The 24,171-nt window shown below is 35.6% G+C and overlaps 1 protein-coding gene across 1 annotated transcript in view; it reads right to left on the minus strand.

Moving 5' to 3' along the window:
* Positions 1–24,171, minus strand: part of kiaa1549la (KIAA1549-like a) — a 49,615-nt gene that overhangs the window by 14,759 nt on the left and 10,685 nt on the right. Inside the window, exons 2-13 of the mRNA XM_079413948.1 lie at positions 17,496–17,846; positions 15,743–16,351; positions 14,641–14,756; positions 12,130–12,352; positions 11,749–11,882; positions 11,452–11,620; positions 10,229–10,288; positions 9,646–9,797; positions 9,036–9,207; positions 7,398–7,558; positions 6,179–6,214; positions 161–348 (exon numbers count right to left, since the gene is read on the minus strand). Coding sequence (XP_079270074.1) covers positions 161–348; positions 6,179–6,214; positions 7,398–7,558; positions 9,036–9,207; positions 9,646–9,797; positions 10,229–10,288; positions 11,452–11,620; positions 11,749–11,882; positions 12,130–12,352; positions 14,641–14,756; positions 15,743–16,351; positions 17,496–17,846 — 2,371 coding nt within the window. The remainder of the gene's footprint in view (positions 1–160; positions 349–6,178; positions 6,215–7,397; positions 7,559–9,035; positions 9,208–9,645; positions 9,798–10,228; positions 10,289–11,451; positions 11,621–11,748; positions 11,883–12,129; positions 12,353–14,640; positions 14,757–15,742; positions 16,352–17,495; positions 17,847–24,171) is intronic.

Below are 24,171 nucleotides of genomic sequence, written 5' to 3' on the forward strand. Positions count from 1 at the left end.
TATCGGGTTGGATGGCTTTTAAAACATTTATGATGCTCAGGCTTTAAAGGCTTTAGTGTTCTATAGAGAGTTGAGCGATATACTATCATACTAGCTTATTCCATTTGGTATGCCTAAAAATATGCACATATTTCCTTTGTTCTATAATAAAAGCACTCACCTGAGATGCATCTCTGTCGACTGGGGTCTTTTTGAGGCCGTACCATCTTGTAACGCCGCCACCCTGTCTTGTGTAAGAGGGGCGTCCCGTACCGGGAGGGACAGGACAAGTGTTTCCTTGGTGACAGTGAGAGCCTCCTCACCTGGCCGGCCCATGTGCTGCTTGGCGTAGTCAAAGCCTTGCACGGGCTGCCGTGATTGGATGGGGGAGAAGAAAGTAAGAGTTACACAATGCAGCATCGGGCATTTTATTTCAATCAGCAAAGGAATGCTGGCCATCCTAATTTATTCATGGGCTGAAGGTACATTGAGTCTAACTATATTTCATGGAGGCTGCATACGATGCATCAAGTTGCCATGAGATATTTAATATGGAAGAGCTATGAAGCCCTCATTTTAATGAATTATGGATCAATCTCCAGCAGAACTGGGCGCGCGGAGGCAGGGTGCCTGTTGGATCTTAAAAAAGTGTGACAGGGCATCGCTGTTATCATGTAAATGGGGAAAATGTGTGATTAATTTGATTAATAATTCATTATAGGTTGCGCTTTGCACATGCTGTTGTCACATTTACAAGATCTATTAGTGAGGCGTATCATTTCTACACCTTGTATCATCAACCAGAATCGCAAAATTAATTATGATTAATGTATAATATTAAAATTCTGATCATTATTTTCATGTTATGGCTGATACATAAGGCATAACCAATTCTATAAAAATGTGTCATAAATTAAAAATAAAACACAATAAGAAAAAAACAATCAATCATTCTAAATGCCACATTGGAATCATAATATTTTAATGTACAGGATGAAATTTCATTTCAAGATTTTTTTATTTACATTTATTTAATAAAAACATTATATTATATATATATATATATATATATATAATATATATATATATATATATATATATATATATATATATATATATATATATACAGTGGTGTGAAAAAGTGTTGGCCCCTTTCCTGATGTTTTTGCATGTTTGTCACACTTTAAAGTTTCAGATCAAACAAATTTAAATATTAATCAAAGATAACACAAGTGAACTCAACATGCAGTTGTGTGAAGTTTTTTATTATGAAGGGAAAACAAAATCCAAACCCACATGGCCCTGTGTGAAAAAGTGCTTGCCCCCTAAACCTAATAACTGGTTGGGCCACCCTTAGCAGCAACAACTGCAATCAAGCGTTTGCGATAACTTGCAATGAGTCTGTTACAGCGCTGTGGAGGAATTTTGGCCCACTCATCTTGGCAGAATTGTTGTAATTCAGCCACATTGGAGGGTTTGAGAGCATGAACCACCTTTTTAAGGTCATGCCACAGCATCTCAATAGGATTCAGGTCAGGACTTTGACTAGGCCACTCCAAAGTCTTCATTTTGTTTTTCTTCAGCCATTCAGAGGTAGATTTGCTGGTGTATTTTGGATCATTGTCCTGCTGCAGAACCCAAGTTCACTTCAGCTTGAAATCACGAACAGATGGGCGGACATTGTCCTTCAGGATTTTTTGGTAGACAGCTGAATTCATGGTTTCATTCATCACAGCAAGTCTTCCAGGTCCTGAAGCAGCAAAACAGCCCCAGACCATCACACTACCACCACCATATTTTACTGTTGGTATGATGTTCTTTTTCTGAAATGCTGTTACTTTTACGCCAGATGTAATGGGACACACACCTTCCAAAAAGTTCAACTTTTGTCTCGTCAGTCTCAGAGTATTTTCCCAAAAGTCTTGGGGATCATCAAGATGTTTTCTGGCAAAACTGAGACGAGCCTTTATGTTCTTTTTGCTCAGCAGCGGTTTTCGCCATGTGGGTTTGGATTTTGTTTTCCCTTCATAAAAAAACCCCCTTCATTTAAAAACTGCATGTTTGATGATCTGAAACATTAAAGTGTGACAAACATGCAAAAAAAAAAAAAAAAATCAGGAAGGGGGCCAACACTTTTTCACACCACTGTATATATAGAAGTAGTGGAACAGTAAAGACAAAATTACTGTTGGCTGTGGAGTCAAGACATTTGCAAATATGATTAAGAGATGAATATTAGACAAAACTACAGAATGTCCCATTTTATCATTAGCCGATTCAACGCATACATGTTTTACCAAATAAAAAGAACAGCACTTTTAGAGTTCACCCCACTCATTGATGTGAGCATAAGTATTGGGACAACTGAACATAAGGCAGATATAAATGATTAAAAGCTATTATTTAGTTGCAGATCCCTTGCACACAATCACAGCAGTGAGTCTGTGACCCATAGACATCACCAGACTCTTGGTCTCATCCTTTGAAAGACTTTTCCCAGCCTTTAATGCAGCCAATTCCAATTGTTGCTTGTTTTGTGGAGTTTCTGCCTTTACTCTCCTCTTCAGCTGGTGAAATTCATGTTCATTTTGATTTAAATCTGGAGACTTGGGCAATCTAAGACTTTCCATTTCTTTGCCCTTATAAATTCCTTGACTGAACTGGCAGGGTGTTTTGGGTCACTGTCCTGATGCAATATGAAGCACTTCCCAATGAATCTGGTGGCATTTTCTTGAGTATTGATAGGCAAGATGGTTTTGTACCCTTCCAAATTCATTACTGTCATCTTACATTAAGTCATCAGTAAAGTTGAGAGGGCCTGTTCCAGAGAGCCATACATGCCCATGCCATGACACCACCTCCACCATGCTTTACAGATGAGGCTGTATGCTTGGGATCATTTGCAGTTCCCTTTTTTTCTCTCCATATTTTTGCTTTCCCATCACTTAGATAAAGGTTCATCTTTGTCTCATCGGTCCATAAACACAGTTCCAAAACTCTTCTGGCTCACCTTTGTGCTTTTTTGCAAACTCTAATCTTGCCTTTCTATTTTTGGTGCTGGTCAGAGGTTTGCATCTTGCTGTGTAGCATCTGTAATTCTGTGTCAAAGTCTCCTGAGGACAGTAGATAGTCAGAGCATCACCCCAGCTTTCTGGAAGTTGTTAGTGATTTTACACACGTCTTTTAGGGTTCATTTTCACAGCTTTTATGATTTGTCTGTCATCAACTACTGTTGTTTTCTCAGCCGATCAGGTCGTTGTTGGTTGCTGGTGTCGCTGGTGGTTTCCAAACTCTTGATTTCTCCATGCCCTTTGTTTTTGCTATAGCTCAAACTGACTTCCTCTTTTGTTTTAGCATCCAAATTGCTTGCTTTTCTCTCAAAGTCAGCTCCCTCGTCTTCATCCTGGTTTGTGTGTGTCATCATCGAATGCAAGATTCAGAATGCAGAAGTAATGGGTATAACTGATACGACACATTCCCTGCTTTTATTATCTGAAGAATTACTGCAACAGGACACAGCTGATCACTTAGAAAGACCTGTGAGGCAACTGTTCCAATACTTATGCTCACATCAGATAGAGGGATGAAACTCTAAAAGTGCTGAACTTCTTAGCTGGTAAAACATCTATGTGTTGAATCACCCAATAATAAAATGTGACATTCTGTAGTTTTGTCTCATATTCATCTTTTAATCATATTTATAAATTTCTTCACTCCACATCCAACAGAGCAATTTTGTCTTTACTGTCCCAATACTTTTGGAGGGCACTGTATATATATATATATATATATATATATATATATATATATATATATATATATATATTCATTTTATATTTGATATATAATCAATCATATATTAATTTATACATGCATATATAATATTTATTATTTATAATTAATGAATATAATTTATAAGTGAAATATTAAAATTTATGGATTTATATTTTTTTATTAAAATGTTTATTTCAAACACACACACACGCGCGCACGCACACACACATACACGCACACACACGCACACACATATATATAATTGTGTATATGATTGGTTTTAAATAATTTAAAATTAATTCATAAAATTAATAAATTTAATTAAGTACTGATTTATCATGCATTACTAGCGAAAATGTTACACCAAAAAGAAACCGTAAAAGTATAAACTTCCATGAAGAGCAACATTTTAATTTTAGTATCATCTTCCTGAGCATTCTCTATTAGACGCTGACCTTGAATAAGGTCAAATCTAACGCAAATATAATTCACATGCTCAGCTGAACTATAATTCACTTGCGCTCCATCCGATTGTATTTGAAAGGAGCCAGAGTCTTTCACTGGCTGACGCGTGTCGTGACAGTCCACAAACCCCTTATATAAATCTTATTTTAATCCAAGTTCAATTTGATTTAAGCATAGAATCCAAGTTGTAAGTCTTGCACGGGATGTGAACTGTGTAAACAAGCTCGGGAAACACATAAGGACTGTACAAACACATCGACAGGTTGAAGCAAAAAGCATGCAAGCGCACACATGGAATTGATCACGTCTGAGCCTGACGAATCATCAGTGTCAGCATCCGAAATCCTTATATGACTTTATTCTCATTCCGATCATCCAGTGAACATTCACACTCCTCCTTCAATTCCCTTACGCTAACATGGGAAGCTCTTGCATGAAACCGGAACGCTTTATACACCGATCTGCAAATTACAGTGCATAAGCAAAATCATGTTCCTGAAAGGACGTCTTAATTGGACGGAGTAGGGAATGTTTTCAGATCAGAGAACATGGCTATGAGGGAGTATGATCAAAGAGACGATTATTATAATTACAATTGATTTGCATATTGTTTTACTTCATTACTAAAAACAATACAGTTATACTACAGGGATAGTTCACTCAAAAAAGGCTCACCCTCATGTTTCATACCCATTTAACTTACTTTCTTCAGTGGAACACAAAAACAGAAGTTTAGCAGAATGTCAAAGCTGCTCTTTTGCATACAATTAAACTGGATGGTGATCATGTGTTGTCAAGTTCCTAAAAGGACAAAAAGCCCTATAAAAACATCATAAAAGCAGTTTATATAAATTGTGCATCACATATCAAGTCTTTTGAAGCCATTTGATAACTTTGCGCGAGGCACAGACTGAATTTAAGCTGTTATTCACTGAATATTTTGCTTGATAGCTTTGGTCACCATTCACTTTCATTATACGGAAAGAGTAGCTTAGACATTCCGCTAAATATTTGAGTTCTACACAAAAAAGAAAGTCTCTTTTGCTCACCAAGGCTGCATTTATTAAACCAAAAATACAAAAAAAAAAATTACAATTTAAAATAACTGTTTTCTATTTGTATCAATTGAAATTAAATGAATTCCTGTGATGCAAAGCTGAATTTTCAGCATCATTACTCCAGTCTTCAATGTCACATGATTCTTTAGAAATCATTCTAATATGTTGATTTGCAGATTAAGAAATGTTTCTTATTATCAATGTTGAAAACAGTTTAATATAGTTAATAATTAATAATTGTAGAAATTGAGATACATTCAATCAGGATTGTTTGAGAAATAAAGTAGAGTTAATATTTGTAACTGCAAATGACTTAACTGTCAGTTTTGATCAATTTAACGCATCCTTGCTGAATAAAAGTATTAATGATCTGAAACTCTATGATTTGCTATGAAAACTTCCTTCTACACAATAAACACATATAGCAGATCCTATAGCACCTTCCTGTTGGGTCATTCAATGCATCCCGTTTTAGATGAAAAGTCCTTGCAATCTATTTAAACTTCACCTAATTATGCATATATGTAACCTTTGCATATCGCTCAGCTTGGGGTGGCCTAATTTCTTAACCTGCATTTGGTCTGGATCTATTTGAAAGCCTCATAATCGTGACAAAGAAATCATAATTGAAGTAACACTATGGCAATATTTAAAATCTTCCGCATTCTGTTATTAGTCATTGTCCAGCAATCTCAAATGGAGGTACAAGAAAGGAGATGTTTGTGCTGTGCAGATCGAAGATATTCTCAGTGCACTAGATCTTACTGAGCAGTTTATCGATTACATGAAGGATAGATAATCTTCTGTTTCCCCTTCCTCCTGCGGACAGATTTCCCACAAGCACAGTAAGGATGTGTGGACTACAAACATGCAGCCAAGCACCATGCACAAGCCAGAAATACCTGGTGGTGATAACTCCCATCTCTTCGATATGAGGTCTGGACAGGAAAAGTGGTGAAGACACAATTGGGAGGGATATTTTGAGGGCGTTAAAGTGAAATGTGTCATTGCAAGGTTCAAACAGCATGTCTCATGTGTCGTGACAACATTGAGTGTTTGAGGAACAAGCCACCATTTCAAAAGCTTATGTCCAGCAACATATTCAGATGTAAAATAAAAAATAAAAGGATTTTGTGAATAGTATAAAGGAAAGCAGGATATTTTATTAGTTGAGATAACATCATCGGTATGACACACCAATGGGTCTCATTCCCTCATTTCAAATAATCCTGATTCATTAATATTGCAAAGAAGAAAAAACAAATCCACATATGAATCAAGCAGAAATTTTGTATGGTTCCATTTTCTTTTTGTGCTCATGAATGTTATCAGTTATAACAACTTACGGTTCTTATTAGAGTTATTATTTTCAATACAATACAGTTATAATATTCTATTTGTAAATATGGATTAATATAACATTAATTTTAATTTATTAATGTATTAAATTTATATATAAATATATATGTGTGTGTGTGTGTGTGAGAGAGATTCATATATTTAACTGTAATTAATTAATACCAGTTTATAAATCGAAAATAATAATAAAATAAAAAAATAGAAATAACTTCAATACAAAATTTCTTCTATATAGTTTTTTTATGTAATTAACATAAACACACACGCACACACAAATATTAAAAATATATAATTAATGTTAATTAATCATTATAAAATGAAATATAATAAATATTTCAGGTTATAATTATTAATTAATATAAATTAAAATAAAAACTTTTATCTAACTAGAAATGATTGGAAAATAAAATAATACATAATATATACATATTTACAAATCATGAAAATTTGTCAATATTGTTTATTAAATTGATATATAAAATTATATTAAAATAACTGAAACATGTTTTATTTATAAAATGGTTCTAAGCTTTTTTTATTTCAATTTTTTTTTCAGAGAAAATATGTTATAAATTTAAAGAACTATCATTTTATCTTTGTCAGTCAGAATATTAATATTGGTGTATCTCTCTTCCAGTTATTAGTGAATGAGACCAATTGTCACTGAACTTTTATTTATTAATATGATGCTGACATAACCGCCCCCATTTGGACAAGACAGTGATGTGTTTATTTGAAAAGTCGTGGTTTGGAAGTGCCTACCTTCGTGCGGGGATGAAAATTGCGAAACGCGCTGGTCTTGAATACGGTTCGGTTTCTCCTGCATATGATAGCGCCCGCCATAACCACCACAACCATCACCAGCGATACAGGAATCAGGACCGCCAGTATCCAGAGGTTACTAGGCAGACTCTTCACCACCGCTGTTTACACACAAACACAATCACAAACATAGATTGGAAATCAATAGACTCATTCACAATGTTTGCACATGATTTCCGCCAGTTGCGTCTCCAGCATACTCTCTTACGGTAATCTAACTGCCCTCTGTCTCCTACTGTCTGTGGTTAGCTCCTAATGAGCGGAATCTGTCTTTTGGCTGTAGCTCTTATCTGGGAGATTAAACCCCCACTGCTGGGTCTGATTGTGTATTATTCATACAAAACTGGGGCTTTGCTCATCTCCGGCAGACAAACTGGGCTCGACGCCCCAGTTGAGAGCTCAGTAAACTTGTGTAAACTCTCTACACCCAAATCCCCTGCGGTTTCTCTAGCGCGGTGTGAGATAGCTATAGACCTCATTTGGAAAAATAAGTCAGCATTATCATACTCACTTTCTTTGGTTCCTTATTAAGTCAAAGTAGAATTTTCAGTTCATTTCCACAGAGTTTCACTGATAAAATATTTCAGTCGTCTGTTCTTGCATTAATAAAGATTTTCACATTTTCTGCCATAAATGCAAGTGGCGCAGAATTTAATGCTAATGGCAAGGCAAGGTTGCTAGCTAGATACTTACTTGCCAAGCCTGAGATTTTTGGTCTCCAGAAAAGGCGTCAAAAGTATACTTCAATTTTGACATGTGCAAACATAGACGGTCAACACATGCACTCCAAAAAGTTCCCTCCTTGTTCTATGTCCGCAATATTCTTTCCAGAAATTATGACCAGTAAAATTGTCTTTGTATTTGTTTAAATTAGAGTTGTGGGTATCTCTTAATTCCCTTGCCTTTTTTGTTGTTGTATACTTCAATTTTTACGTGTAAGCTAGGTTACATGCATACTATACGCACTATACTTATATTAGGGCTGGGAAATAAATTGATAACGGTAATTATCGTGACATAATTTTAAAACAATAAAACAATATGAGGAGTTCGATAAATGTTCGATAATGTTTATGTGCCAAAAGCGGAACGAAACAGCGCCAAGCATGCCATGATTATCGATATCGACTGATATGAAAAAAGCCCTAACTTATATATATATATATATATATATGCTTAAAATTAAGTCTAGAATTTTTTCTGCTAATGTTATTGTCCAGATACGGACGCTTGTTTCCGCCACAGAATAACAAAAATAAAAGGTAATTATGACTTTTTTTGAGTTTATAGCTCACAAAAAAGTCAGAACTGCCAGATATAAACTCAGAATTGTGAGATAAAAAGTCACAATGACCTTGTCCAATGACCAAGACACAAAAGACACAATGACCAATGAAAATGTTTTTTATTCTGTGGAAGATTAAAACGAACTGCAAGATGTAAACTCAGAATTCACAGGAAAAAGTCAGAATTGCATGATATAAACTTGGAATTGCAAGAAAAATTGAGAATTCGCAATTTTGAGTTTATGTCACGCAATTCGTAACGAATTATATACGTAAAGAATTATATACATACGCTCTGCTTGAACTTGGACGAAGTAGCCTAGAGTGAGGGCCATTGTCTGAGAGTCCACCATGTTGAGGGTCTTAGCTGCAGCAGTGCCAGTTATGGGAGAACCATCTACTTGTATGTAGTAGGTCATTTCAGCTGGGTTCTTAGGACCAGACAGCCGCCGAATGCTGACCATCTGTATGAGGAAAACACCTTGAGTTCATGTTTGATATTCCCACTATAAACTTTAGAAACTCTAAACCTTAAATTGAATTGGACATGAGGCCAATTTTCAGTTTTGAATGGGCCATACTCTACACATTTGTCACATTTTGTTTCACTTTCTTGTGCCAAAACACATTTATATGCAAACCTCTTTTATGATTGGCTAACTTCCTTGCGTTAAAACTAAAGTGATTAATATAGTCCCCATCCACTTTTTTTTGCAGTATGTCGCCACCATTAACACATTTTATCACTTGCCAATTTGTTGCAGGTTCTATTGGGGGTGGGGCTTTCTCATTCTAGAGTATTTGATTGGCCAAAACCTGTGTAGTGCAGGATGGGTCATCAAAATATTTAGTCCATTTTCTCAGGACAAGAAAAACGAGCACAGAACAAACTGATGGCACACCTGGACGGTGTAATCGTCCACAGTTGTGGCTCTCCTGAAGCGGAGGCCGCGCCGACTGGCAAGCAGAAAGAGCTCCGCCAGCCGCTGCTCCATTAGACTAGCAAAGCTCTGATAACTCCCCTCAAGAGAAGAGCTGTCAACGTCCTGAATTACTGCGGAGAGAGAGAGAACGACAGAGAGGGATGAAGCAAGGTGACCAAGAGAACATACCTTTCTTACACTTTAAGTCTAAAAAACTGCAATTACAATAGAATTGACCTTGGTAAAAGGATTCGTTCTCCTGACAGTGATAAAAAAGGATGAACGGGGGAAAGAAGGGAGAGGAAGAGCTAGCTAAGGCAACAGAGAGAACATTGAGTGCAAGAACTTAAAGCTAGAAATAGCTTTTTCACACTCGATATTATGATAAAATATGATCTCAAATCAGTTGATGGAGGAAGCTAAATAATACATCAATAGTTCTCTTCTAAGACTCTGTTTAAAAGAAGCAGGGAAAAACATTAGCTAGACTTAATCACTTCAACACACGCTGGCAAATAGCTGTCTGGGTGCTGGTTAGCAGCTGAACTGTTAAGGTAATTACCTGTGGTTACCCAGTAATCTCGAGTTGCTACTGAAGTGTTAAGGTTGTGGTACTCTAGAGCTGTGAAAAGAGAGGGAAAGACAGACAGATGCTTATTAGAAGACCATTCTGGGAAAAACTGAAGTCTGTCATCATTTACTCATACATTAGTAAGGATAAATGTGAATTTTTATTGTTATCCTTAGTTATTGTTAACAGTCTAATGCATAAAATAAGCTGATCAATTATTTATTTATTTTAAAAAATGCAATAAAATTATGCTTTTTAACACGAATATTTTACAAAATTTGCACACAGGCATTTTGTTTCTACATTCTTTGTTATATTTGTTAAAATTATAGTTTACTTAAAAAAAATAAAAAACCTTTAGTAAAAAAGTGAATATTGAATGTCAACACAATATTCATTAAATACATACATATTCATTTTAATGCAATATAAAAATTAATTATATAATACATTGTTTTCTTTCACATTATTTTATATATTATATTAATAATTGTATTTGTTATAATTAATATACATTAATGTGAATCTCCAAGATATTGAATTTATATCTACATGATTTCATTTGAAGCACATCTGGATTTTTAAGGTGAGACTTTTTATTATCACAATACTGATATCAATTAATAATAATAATGATAATAATCATCATCATCATCATCATTTTTTTTTTAAAAAGGGAAAAATATCTGTTTAAAGGGACAGTTCACCCAAAAATGAAAATTCTGTCATTAATTACACATGGACTATTTTAACAATGTCCTTACTACGTTTCTGTGCCTTGACCGTGGTAGGATCCTTGCTGTATATGGAGGGTCAGAAAGCTCTTGGATTTCATCAAGAATATCTTCATTTGTGTTCCGAAGATGATCGGAGGCCTTACAGGTTTGATGAGGGTGTGTAATTAAATGACAGAATTTTCATTTTTGCGTGAACTATCTCTTTAAAATTATCTTAAATGGAGTATAGCAAGTTACACAGCAGAACAAGTCAACTTCTCAACATTTTTTTATATATCAACTACCCATCAAAAAAAAGGAAAATGTTATGCGTCCTTGGAAAATGTCTTTTGGATCAACCAAAACTGAAGATCTCTGCCTCAAGGAAAACAAACTCATGGATTCAAACAGAAATAAACATGAACTACCATTTCAATGTGCATGAACATGTAAACACGAGCCGTGCAGCAAGTCAATGCAACATCAAGCGGAACTTACGCTCAGCGATGATCAGAGGGGGGAAGAAGAGAAAGTATCCCACCAGCTCGGCAGTGAGCTGGTTAACGAGACCACTGGACACAGTACCGTTCAACGGAGTGCTACCGTTCCACACCACATACACCAGAGTGACTGCCAACGAATTCCCAGTTTGATACGTGCTCAGAATCTGTTCGAAAAAACAAACAAACTATAAATCCAAATCCAACGAACGACTCCACAGAGGAACGCCGTTATCAGACCTCTGAAGATAAGCCATTTATCAAACTTTGTTTTCAAGTTCAATTGAAAAACTACCTCAACAGAAAGAGTCCCATAAGAGTCCTCCACTTTCTCCTGAGCCTCAGCAAACACATTTTCCAATCGTTGCTCCATCATTTGGATGAAGCCGCAAGACTTGATGTTGTCCATTGGCCCAACAAACCTGAGAACTATATGTAGGAAAACAATAAACTGTTAAACAAAAACAGATTCCACATTCCATTTACTAATCATTCTAGTTACCAAGTTTCAACTGTGTAAAATGCAATATCGCTAACAATAAATGGCGGTGGGCTTAAGACTGGTTGAATATGTAATGCAAAAAAGGGTAAACAAAGGGGCTCAAGCATAAAACTGGTCAGATAGATCATTTTCAGTCAGATTTTCCAATAAGCTTCAGTTGGAAAAGAATCGTACCCGTTTTGAGTTGCAGGTGGATGCCTAGGCTGGGCAACCATGGGGCCACAGGATTGGGAATGGCCAACACCACAGGGACATACTCTCTGATGTCATTCAATAGCTTGTCAAAGCCATAGGAAACTAATGTGTCCATCACAACAGAGGCCACCAACACGGACTTCCCTCTCAAGACGTAGTAGCCCACAGTCACATTAGAAGGTGTGCAGATATCTCTTTCCAACTAGAGAGAACACAGATCATGTAAAATGACATGGATATATGGTAGTGTATATCTGACACTATTTATTTTTTCACCACTTTTCATCAGCTCTTTGGCTAGTTTTTTTTAAATGGTCCTAGAACACTACCATTCAAAAGTCTGGGGTCAGCAAGATTTTTAACACTTACGTTTTTTTTTAAATTAATACTTTTATTCAGCAAGAATACAATAAATAATTTAAAAATCAAGACATTAATAATGTTGCAAAAGATTTCTTGTGTAAATAAATTGTTAGAATGATTTCTGAAGGACCATGTCACACTGAAGACTGGAGAAACAGCTGCTAAAATTTCCGCTTTGCCATCACAGGAATAAATAAAATTTTTAAATATATTAGAACAACTAATAATAATATGTAATAATAATTGTAATAATATTTCACAACATTTCAGTTTTATTGTATTATTGATCAAATAAATGCAGCCGGTTAGCATACAAGACTTTATTCAAAAATATAAAATATAAATTACATAAATAATCTTGCTTATAAATTAAAATTTAAATTAATAAAATTACAAATTAAGTAAATAGATGAAACTAAATAATTAATAATTAATTAATTAATTATTAATAATGTATTCATAATTGTATTGATAATTAATATAAATTTATTAAATAAATAGGTGATTATTTCTTCAACTTTTATATTTTACAAAGACTTTCTGTCTTAAAATATGACAATCCATCGTAATAAAACTACTAATTATTACATTTTAAACTACAGTAATTAAACAAATGACATAATTAGTTTTGATATTTACTTTGAGAGAATAATCACATTTTCCAAAATTTGACTCAAAAAATATCATTTCCATCACAGAACGCTATAAAACACAATACATCAACTGAGACGTGAAGGAAATGACACACTGTGGAAAAAACATGGATAAATTCAAATGAAATACTACTGTGTGTGTTAAAAATGTACACAGTATCAATATTTGAACGAGTTTTTAGATATTCGAATATGCCTTCCTGAAATCATATGCTGTTTTTATTTATAGTGCTATATTCGCACAAATGCTCTTACTGGTTTTGTTTATTGTTAAGCGCTTGAGGCAAAGGCTAATACAAATCCCACATGAATAAATTTCATCATATTGAGCCAAGCTGACTGACCATCTCTCTCTTTTTACTCCAACATAAACTCTCTCTCTCTCTCTCTCTCTCTGTTCATGTGTAGATAGTGATTGTGTCGTCTCCTGCTGATCACCTCCAGGGTCTGTAATGATACAGAACCTCTGATCTGATGGACAGTTGACGAGGAGGAGGAGAAAGAGGAGGGAAAAAAATCACACAGTGAGCGAAACGGACGAATATAGAGACAGTTTGAGTCATTCGGTACAGAGCTTAACCGACACAGAGGGTCGTTCTTCAAATGCTAATAACAACCTTTTCAGTGGTCATTCACTATTAAAGAGACAGTACATCCAAAAATGAAAATTCGGCCATCATTTCCTAATGCTCAAACACATATGACTAACACTTGTATGACTAACAACTTAAAATTAAGAGAGTCATACAGGTTTGGAACGACATGAGGGTGATTAAATGATGACAGAATTTTTTTAGCGAACTGTTCCTCTGTTTAGGCAACTGCGCTACCCTCAGCACATTGTCTCTGCTGTTACCATGATATTGATTTTTTTATTTGCAGCATATGAGGTACCAGCGCTGCGCTATTTTTGGATGCGCCTTTCTGACGGACAGACGTGCGAATGCTCCTTAGGCTTCAAACCAAGTGTTTCATAAGACGGTCCTTTCTCAAAGCTTGAAAACAGGGAGATGTTCTACACAATCACACTCAATGAGCTGCATATTGAACATAAACAGGAAACACCTCCCACGCAGCCTCCCACCACATTGTCCTCTGCTAAACTACAATTCCCATGATGCAACAGCGATAAGGTCCCAGAGGACTGTGGTCAAAGCACTGTGCTTATCTTGATTCTACCGTATAAGGCATATTTTACTGTGTTTCCAATGGTAACAACTATTCTGATTAGTTCTTTTCATTATTTATTTAGCATTTCTTATTTCATGTTGTACTTGCAGTGAAAGAGAGAGAAAAGGATATGCATCCTACCATTTTTATTATTGCTGCAGAATATCTGTTTACTGTGCACAGTATGCTAATTATTTTTAAATTATGCATTAAATCCTTCTGACAAATCTTATCAACCCCAAACATTTGAATTTTTATAACTGCATAGTGGCTTTTGGCTCAAAATACATGCAAAACCACCAACCTGAACACGGACGTTGCTGTTGTTAAATGCTTTCTGCAATGCCTGCGTGATACCTTTAGACAGGTCCTGTCTCATTCCAGATTCTAGGCGATTTCGTCGCATCTGGATGGAAAACACTGGGGGGAAAAAATACAACACATATGATACAAAAGTCATGATTTTCTACGGATCCTAAAGCAGCTCAGATCCCAAGGGGGCCAGCCATGCCTATAAACATGTCAGTCATGTTTCAGTGAACATATGTTGGCTTCACTGCAGTGCATATGCTGTCACTGTAGAATGTGGGAGAGGAGGAGTAAAATTACTGCATATGGTAATATTATTTGCATAATAAAGCCTTTCACAAGATTAAGTAGATATGTGCATTTGTACATTAGATTTGTCATATGGCTCTTTTGTAATGAGCTATAATGAGTATAATTGAAATGTTAAAATGGATTTATTACTTAATTTGAATACATGTTTGAATGTTTATTTATCATTTCATAGCTTTCATAGCTGCAATTAAAATCTAATTGCAAAAACTGAAATATTTTAGTCTAGGCTAAACATCTGACTAACTGTGCTTACATGCACAAAACACTGCAAACTAAAAAAAAATTCAACTCATTATGTAAATAATAAATTTGTATTACTTATTATTTTAGATTATTCATATTTTTTATTTATTTATATTTATTTTCATATTATATTATATTATATCATATCATATTCTATTCTATTAATGCCATATCCTAAACCTATTTTTATTACAAGCCTATTTTTATTACGAGCAGAATAGATTATAATGGCAATTAATAAAGCACTTTTATTTATATATTTATTTATAAATATATAAATAAACGAGTTGTTATAATCGAAAACATTTTTCCCACAAACACTGTTTAGGTCTAGATATGACATTTTGTTTTATTGCCAATTCTATCAGTTAAACAACATTGTTTCAATGCAATCTTCAATTCTGCTCAATGACCTGTTAAATTTGCTATAATGGGATGTAAACTGCATTGATTTGCACTGATTGGTGGTACATCTGTGCCGTAACTAAATTAGCCTAAATTCCTTTAGCGAATTATTAGTAAATTAGTAAACAGGGGCTCACCTGTTTTCACCCATAATCTTTCGGTCACATTACAGGTCAAAGGTGAACTGTCAGTAGGAGGGCTGCTCGGTTTAGTCGTAGTACTTCCAGAGGTAGATACAGTGGTGGTTTGACGAGGGGTTGTCGTTGTTGTAGTTGCTAAAGTGGTTGTGGGTGTTTTTGTGGTTGTTGGTGCTACTTTTGTGGTGGTGGTGGTGGTGGTAGTTGTTGTCGTAGTGGTAGTGGTGGTTGTCGTCGGTGGTTCCGTCTCGGTTGTTGTGGTCTGGGTGACTGTCGTGGTCGGCACGGTGGTCGCAACCTCTTTCGCCACAACAACGGCAGTGGGCGGAGTCACAGTCGTTGATGTCACAGTTAAGGGCGTGACAGTCGTGGTGGTCACTGTGGTGAGTTGCAGACTGTCGCTGGTCACAGTGTGGGAGTTGGTGTGCTCTGAGGTGTCGGATGAAGCGTTTTCAGCTCTTTCAGGAGAGGTGCCATTTAAAGCGGAAATTGAGACCGAAGTTGTCACATTGTCTGAAAGCGTGGCATCTGTCTCTGCCACAATCATGAAAGAGGATCCTGGGGCGGTGGGAAGATCAGGGTTCCTGGGGAATTCACTAAGATTCTCGTCTGAAAGCAGAGAACGTTTGAGTGAGCCACCTCAGGAGCAGGAAGTGAGATCGAGGACACACATGAATGCTCGCTGATGGTGAAGAATGACACACACTGTTGGACATGTGGGAGAGGATGGATGTAGCTCTGGGGGATTATGCAGTAGCGGGACTTGTTGAAGTGTGTAATTTGTGCACCACTAGTGTCATCAAACTGAATATAACTGAAGATAATTATCAATTTTCCATTGATCAGATGAACAAATTCAATGAGATTTGTGGGGCTAGTTGGGCACAAATTACATACTTCAGCTTTAATGTCAACATGAAAGTTAACCCAATCAGGGTTATAATAATAAAAAAAAAAAGGGAAAAAAAAGAAAACATTTTATTTCAGCTGGTACAACATGATGTACTAAAATAACACCACTGTTCAAAAAGGTTCCGTAAGGGCTGGTAATGCTCACCGTGATTGTATTTATTTGATCAAAAATACAGTAAAAAAGTAGTATTGTGAAATATTATTACAATTTAAAATAAACCTGTTTTAATATATTTTAAAATATAATTTATTCCTGCTGATTTTTCAACAGCCATTCAGAAATCATTCTAGCATTCTAAATCTGATTTGCTGCTCAAGAGACATTTCTTCTTATTATTATTATTAGCAATGTTGAAAACAGCTGTGCTGCTTCATAATTTTGTGGAAACGGTGATCAATTTTTTTTCAGGATTCTTTACTGAATAGAAAGTGAAAAAGAACAGTGTTTATTTGAAATAGAAACTTTTTTTACTGTCATGTTTTTAAACAATTTAAACATCCTTGCTGAATAAAAGTATTAATTTATTTTTTAAAAAGTATATTAACCAATAATATCAGTCTAATATTTCACAATCCAAACAAATCCTGATGAAATTTTTGCAGTTTCATGTTGACGTTAAAGATATTATTGTAAAAAATGTTGATGAGGATGATGATTACGATAACAACAAACACAATGACCTTGAAAATGATGATGATGGTGATGATGATGAACGAATGGTGAAGAAAGGATGACGACAACATCAAATCAGCAAAGTCCCTGAAAAGAAACCCCTTTAAATACACCACTTCTTGATTTCTGTACACAGCACTGATTCAAAACCTCACAATCTAGTAGTACCTGAGCTAGTGGTCAAGACACTGTTGATTTTATGTGCCGGGGACGGTGGATTTGGCACTCTGACGGCCAGCTCCCCAGGGGACTTTTGATTGGTGCGATTGTCACTGTTGCCGGGTGGGGAGGGCAGAGAATGCACCAGCGCCTGAGGCTGAGTTTCTGCAACCTGCAGGGTCTGCACCGAGGCGAACACAGGCTGCTCCCTTGTGCTTTCTGCCCTCGCTGGTGGGGAGTGGAACTGTGAGGTGAAGTCTTCGTCCTCCAGCAGCGACGAAGAGACTGTGATATTTGGGGCTCCGGTTGGGTCCTGGGAAGGACTGAGGGGTTGTACTGATGCCTCGAGTCTTGCTTCATCTGGTAATGATAAAGGAGATGTTATGGTGCAAAATCATAAACATTTACTGTCTTTGTCTTATAGGAGGAAATGCACTAGAGGAAATCTAAATAATAAGTGTATGATTTCATTTGTGGAGCCAAGATTTTAAATACTTGATGGCATTAGAGGCAGCTGCATTAAGCTTGCAAACATAATGACATGCACTGTTATTTAATCAGCATTAATGATAATGCGCTGTATTAAATTGCTCTCAAGGTATTTGAAAAAAATGATGGGGAAACAAACCTAGCAGGCTGCCTCACTGCCTCACTAAATAAAAAGCTCACTAAATTTTCTTATAGTATGTTTAAAAAAAAAAAGTTTTTCAATGGGGTAAGAAAAATATTTTAAACTTTCATAATTCATAATTCAAGATTATTAAAAAAACAAGTATTATTAACTCTATAAAATATAAATGCATCTTGTATTAAAAACATATAAAAATGTATAGAACATGTATAGCAATCAAAATTTCTCTCTTCTGCCAGACATTTTTAATGAATTTAGCTCATTTAATATTTAATCTAGCTATTTTATGTAAACTCATGTTTCTTGTTTGTTTTTTGAGATGTACATTTATAAGAAAAGTATTTTCAGTAATTATAATTATAAAACAGTAATTGTAATTGTAAATGTAAAACGAAATGGATTTAGTTGTATGCTTACAACAAGGAAACTACTTAATTTGAAATATATTTCCTGAAAGTTTTACAGTAAAATATTTCAATTCAGTTAATGTATTAACATTTTTACTGTAAAAACACAAAATTGCTGATTAAGATAATAATTATTACTCATTTTATTTTATTTATTTTTTGCAGTGCAAAAGTGTGCATTTATAGTGAAGGCAAGTAAAGAATGATTTAATGCGCTTACTTAAAGTCCCTCTACAATAACATTACTCTCTTGGGTAGCTTTGAATTATTTCACTTGCTTAACATTTCAGAAAAGAAAATCACAGCAGCCCTTCTCTCGATTGCCATCCACGACTGTTGGCGAGTCGATTTGAGATGATTAATAACGTGATTAATCGACCTTTACAGCTCTTTACTTTATTTTTATCTTGGGGAACATAACGTGGCTGGAGTCATACAATATAGTGACTAGAGGACATTAATCATAAATCCTTTAGCCGGAGGACCAAATTAGAAAAGTGCAGGGTTTCTTGGGTGCTGCAAGCTTTCTTGGTCTCTTTCTCACTCTTTTACTGCGCTCCTAGTGAGCAGCCTAAAGCTTCAGTGCTTTCCTTACAGATTAATTAACTCACCCAAACACATCCTATATGAGATTAGTCACAAACAACATAAACATAATATTGCAACTTACATATGCACAAAATGTTGCAAAAGCACAAGTAAATGTGAACGGTGTGACTCTACAGATATGGATGGATGGATGGATGGATGGATGGATGGAGATATAGACAAACAGAATAGCACAGTTGAGTACACTTAGTTGATCTTAAATGTAATCTGGTGATCTATCCATCATTACACAAAATGTCTATCATAAAGATGGATAGGTTGTTAGATTCCACACTATATTTCAAGAACAAAATCAAAACTTTTAACTGGGTATTAATATGATCTTTTACCAAGAAAACAAGACAGTAATTAAAACAGATTTTCTGCAGAATGAGTGTGTGTGCAGATTCTGTAAGCAGTCACATTGAATTCCTATTCTCCAACAGATAGCCACCTGCTCTGACAGTTAGAACATATGGGATTGTCCTGATTAACAGGCAGCTAGAGAGAAGATGAGATGTCGTGTGAAGGGGGCTCTGGCTGTACATCCAACCCATCGTCCTAATGACTGCACTTCCTGTGAACGGGATAGCAATGAACTCTGAAAGCTCTAGACACTTAAGTATGCTTGTCGCCGGCCTGAGAAGATTTACGTACCCCATAATGGGTCACGTGACGGGTCAGTGAGCTGAGCCAATCAAACTCTACTGCCAGGCAGAACAGAGCAAGTTGATTGGAAGACAGGACGATAGATGCCAAGATGGCTTTATCCATCACAGTCCCCAAGTGCATGGCCTGGTCTCAAAAGGGTCCCACTGCCACTGCATATTGTTCTGTATATGGGAGCTTTCTAATCAGTGACGTCAAGTGTTAAAAATGAAGGACGTGTTGTCCAAGCCGTTGTCCTGCTTTAATGTAACTGGAGATCAGTGGGCTAGAAAGACATGGACCTTCTCCATTATGAGGACAGGTGGTGAAGGGGGCTGATGGGTAACAGGCCAAAGCCATTGAAGCCCATGAGGGAGTATATGGGGAACCGAAGCATGGAGTCACACCATTCCAGCAGGACAGATCCGCGTCCATAGTCTATTCATAGATCCCATCTGCTTTTGTTGCATCTTGTTGTGGCATCGCGAAGGCAACGGCATTACATCTGTTTATCATGAAGTAAATATTTAAAGGGATATTTCATGCAAAAATTTCCTTCCAAGCCAATATGAATATAACAGATGCTTTTTTCGTAGAATATCCTGGCCATTTGTTTTCCAACACAACGAAAGGAATGGGAACTGAGGCTGTCAAGCTCAGAAAGGACAAAAAAGAACCACAAAATATCATAAAAGCAAACATACTGTATGACTCATGCACTAAATTCCAGGTCTTCTGAAGTTTCTGTGAAAAACAGACTGACATATAAAGTTGATTTTCCTTGAAAAGTGATAATGTCCAATTTGTGAACAAATCAGTTGTGATTCTAGTTTGTGAATGAATTGTTCTTTTGAGTCAGATATTTTCAATGAACCTGTTGATCCAATTCACAAAACTAATGATTTCTTCGTTAACAAATCAGACTGATGTGGTTCTTGAGGTCGGTTCAAAATCTTTCTATGGCCTCAGAATACTTGGAATATGACACATGAATCACGTTGACTACATTTATGTTTTTATAATACATTTATGCCTTTGTGTCCTTTTAAGCCTGAAATCTCCAGTCCCCAATCACTGTTACTGCACAAAAGCAATGATGACATTGTTTGAGTGATGATGATTGAATAAATGATGACAGACTTTTAATTTTTGGATGAACTTTCCCTTTATCGATAGGTACACCATAAACATTTTCTTGATGGTACTAAAAATAAATATAACTTGCAAAGAGGATTTTCTTATTTTAAAACCACGTTTCTCTAAACCTGTGGTATATTTCATATTTTCAACATCATAAACTTTTACAGCAAAGCAGATCAGGGCGTCTATGTGCAATGAAGCAGATTAAATGCTTTGACATGGAATGGGATGTCATCCAAACGGACACCCATCAACCCGCAGGAGAGAACGCACTTTGAACATTGCATATCAAAATTATTACACACTGACCGCAGATAACGTACAAAAGTTTCAGCTGTGGAAATATTTCACCATTAGTATCGTATCAAAGATGATATCTTTTTTTCTATTAATTTTTTTTTTTTAAATGTGCCACAAAATCCTAAAGCATATAGATACATACAATTCACCGCAGTTTAAAGCTAAAATGAACACCAGTAATTAGATAATTGAAGTAACTTGATAACGGATTTATTTTCACGCAGCTCATTGCACAATACTATATTATGATCTCAAAACACGATGTGTAAACTAAGATATTTACACATTTGCATCATATAACCAACTTTATAGTAAACATGCTCGGCAGCACACCTGGTTTAGCATTACATTAAGGGGCACTTGGGTAGAAGTCCACTGAAATGCCAATCATGACTTATAGAAGAAATCTTGAAGGAATAGTTCACCCAAAAATAAAAATTCTGTCATTAATTACTCACCCTCATGTCATTCCAAAACCATAATAAATTGTTGAATAAGTCGTTATTCTTTATTTCTTTGCACACAAATGGTATTCTTGTAGCTTCATAACATTACGGTTGAACCACTGATGTCACATGGACTATTGTAACGATGTCATTACTAGCTTTGGGCCTTGAATATGGCAGTTTTGTTGCTGTCTATGTAGGATCATAAAGTATCGGATTTCATCAAAAATATCTTAATTTGTGTTCTGAAGATAAACAAAGGTCTTATGGGTTTGGAACGACATGAAGGTGAGTAATTAATGACAGAATTTTCATTTTAGGGTGAACTATCCATTTAAATGTCATGATTGTTACAGCAAATGCTTTTTGTTATACTTTTTTGTCAACACTATTAGTTAGGTTTAGAGTAGGGTTTAATGTGGGTGGTACGCTATCTTCAAATGTGATAGAGCATTGACCTTTTAGTGCCACACATTGGAACTGCTCAGAAAAATGCACCAAATTTGCAAACACTGTAATATCATGGATTGCCAATGATGGTGTCAGGTGGTAAAACCATGATTATACTTCAATAGTATTCCAAGATACGTCAAAGAATACCGAGGTATATTCTTAAAAACACATTGGGGATGAAGGTCTGTTCTCAATTTGTAGCAGTTTAGCACCATGTTTATTAATCATGATGTTCAAAACACCAATTATGCCACTCAGTAATGGTAAATTAATTATGTACAGTGCATAGCACATACTGTACCGTAAAACTTGGCTATAATAAGAGTGGCTTGTAGCTACTAAACCATGAAGAGCTGCCAGAAAGAAAATAAAAAAAGAAACAATTGACTCCCATTTCAACAAACTGCTCTCAGTAGGGCAGGGCTGGATAAGGCCAGACTAAATTAAGACAACACAGCACATTTGCTTTGGGTATTCTTGTTTACATTCAGATTCTATTCCTGGAAGTTCTTGTTTCAGACACCTGACAACGGCTTTGAGGTTGATTAAAAATGACACAGTTTTCGTTTTCATTTGAACTATCCCTTTCAAGCATAAAATCCCAGTTCGGTCATCCTTTTTCTTAAGGCAAAGGAAAAAGATGCATCATAATATATGAACAGCCGGTGCAAAAACAACACCTTAGGGCCTTCCTTAAACTAAGCAACAACCCACATCCTTCAGTGTATTGTAAAATGCTATGAGCAAGGAAATTAGGGGCATGGCGGACACGCACATCCCACACACACCAACACCATCACTGTTTTTAGATGAGGCAGGGGATAAATCTGAGAGACAGGGAACAGTGTGCTCTTGGCGGGAGCTGAGGTAACAGCAGTGGCAAGCAGATTTGAGATTTGAGCTGTATTAAAGTTTATCCTTCTGCTGATGGCTATATGTGTTTTTAGAGTTGATATACGGCGGCACACCTGCTGAGAACACAGGGATGGGTAAGTGCTGCACTGCACAGCCCATCTCTGAATAATTCAAGCGCTGGCTAAGCATCTGGTCCTGCGTCTAAAAACAACACGACATGGCCGAACTCTGCATCAATGTCTGTTTAAACAACACTAAATAATAATACTAATTAAGAACCTGGGTGTATATTACATTTAACATACTGTATTTAACTCCTGATTTTCCATTTATAAGCATAGGTAACCCCCAAAAAATCATACATTATTTACCCTCATGTCGTTTCAAACCCATATGCTATTAGTTTTTTCTGTAGAACATGAAGATTGTTAGACAGCTCTTGATATACACAACACGGGGCAATCATTTTAACTTAAATATTGGTCTTGTCCTAAGACAAAGCTATTGTACAGCTTCAGAATACTTTAAATAAAGTGCACTAGCCATATAGATCACTGTTATAATAGATTTATACTGCTTTTGGTGTTTTTTTTTTTTTTTTGGATTCTAGATTTTTTGAGATTCTTCAAAAATTCTGTCATGTTTCACTGAAAAAAATGCAACATGAGTGTGAAATAAAAATAAATAAAAAATTATACTAGCAATAAAAGAAACATTTAAAAATATAAATAAATTACTATATGTTATAAAATATAAAAATGAACTTGATGTAATAAAAATACATAAAACAAAAACTGAAAGAAAAATAAAAACTACATAGACATATTTGAGAAAACTCACCAAAAAATTACCAAAACTTTAAATAAAATGAAAAGACAAAATACCAAAAATAAAAACTTAAAAACAATAACTAAAATAACTAAGTTGAAATGGAAGTTTGAGTTTGTCTTATGACTTATTTTCTTTCATGGTTTTGCCATCATTTCCTGTCTTTTTTCCACGGTCATGTTGAAAAAGTAGCAAAAAGGCCAAAACAGAGATAATATCATACTGTATATATTCATCAGCATATTCTACTGGAAAGAAATGAGATGCCAACCAAATAATCAAGACTGAATTCTCTTTCACTTGAGCAGGAAACTTCAATCCATTCCCACCATCCATCCTCAATTATTTTCAGAATGAAGTTATGTGGTCATAAATAAATAAATATTATC

The sequence above is a fragment of the Barbus barbus genome (assembly GCF_936440315.1).
Source record: "Barbus barbus genome assembly, chromosome: 50".
Classification (NCBI taxonomy): domain Eukaryota; kingdom Metazoa; phylum Chordata; class Actinopteri; order Cypriniformes; family Cyprinidae; genus Barbus; species Barbus barbus.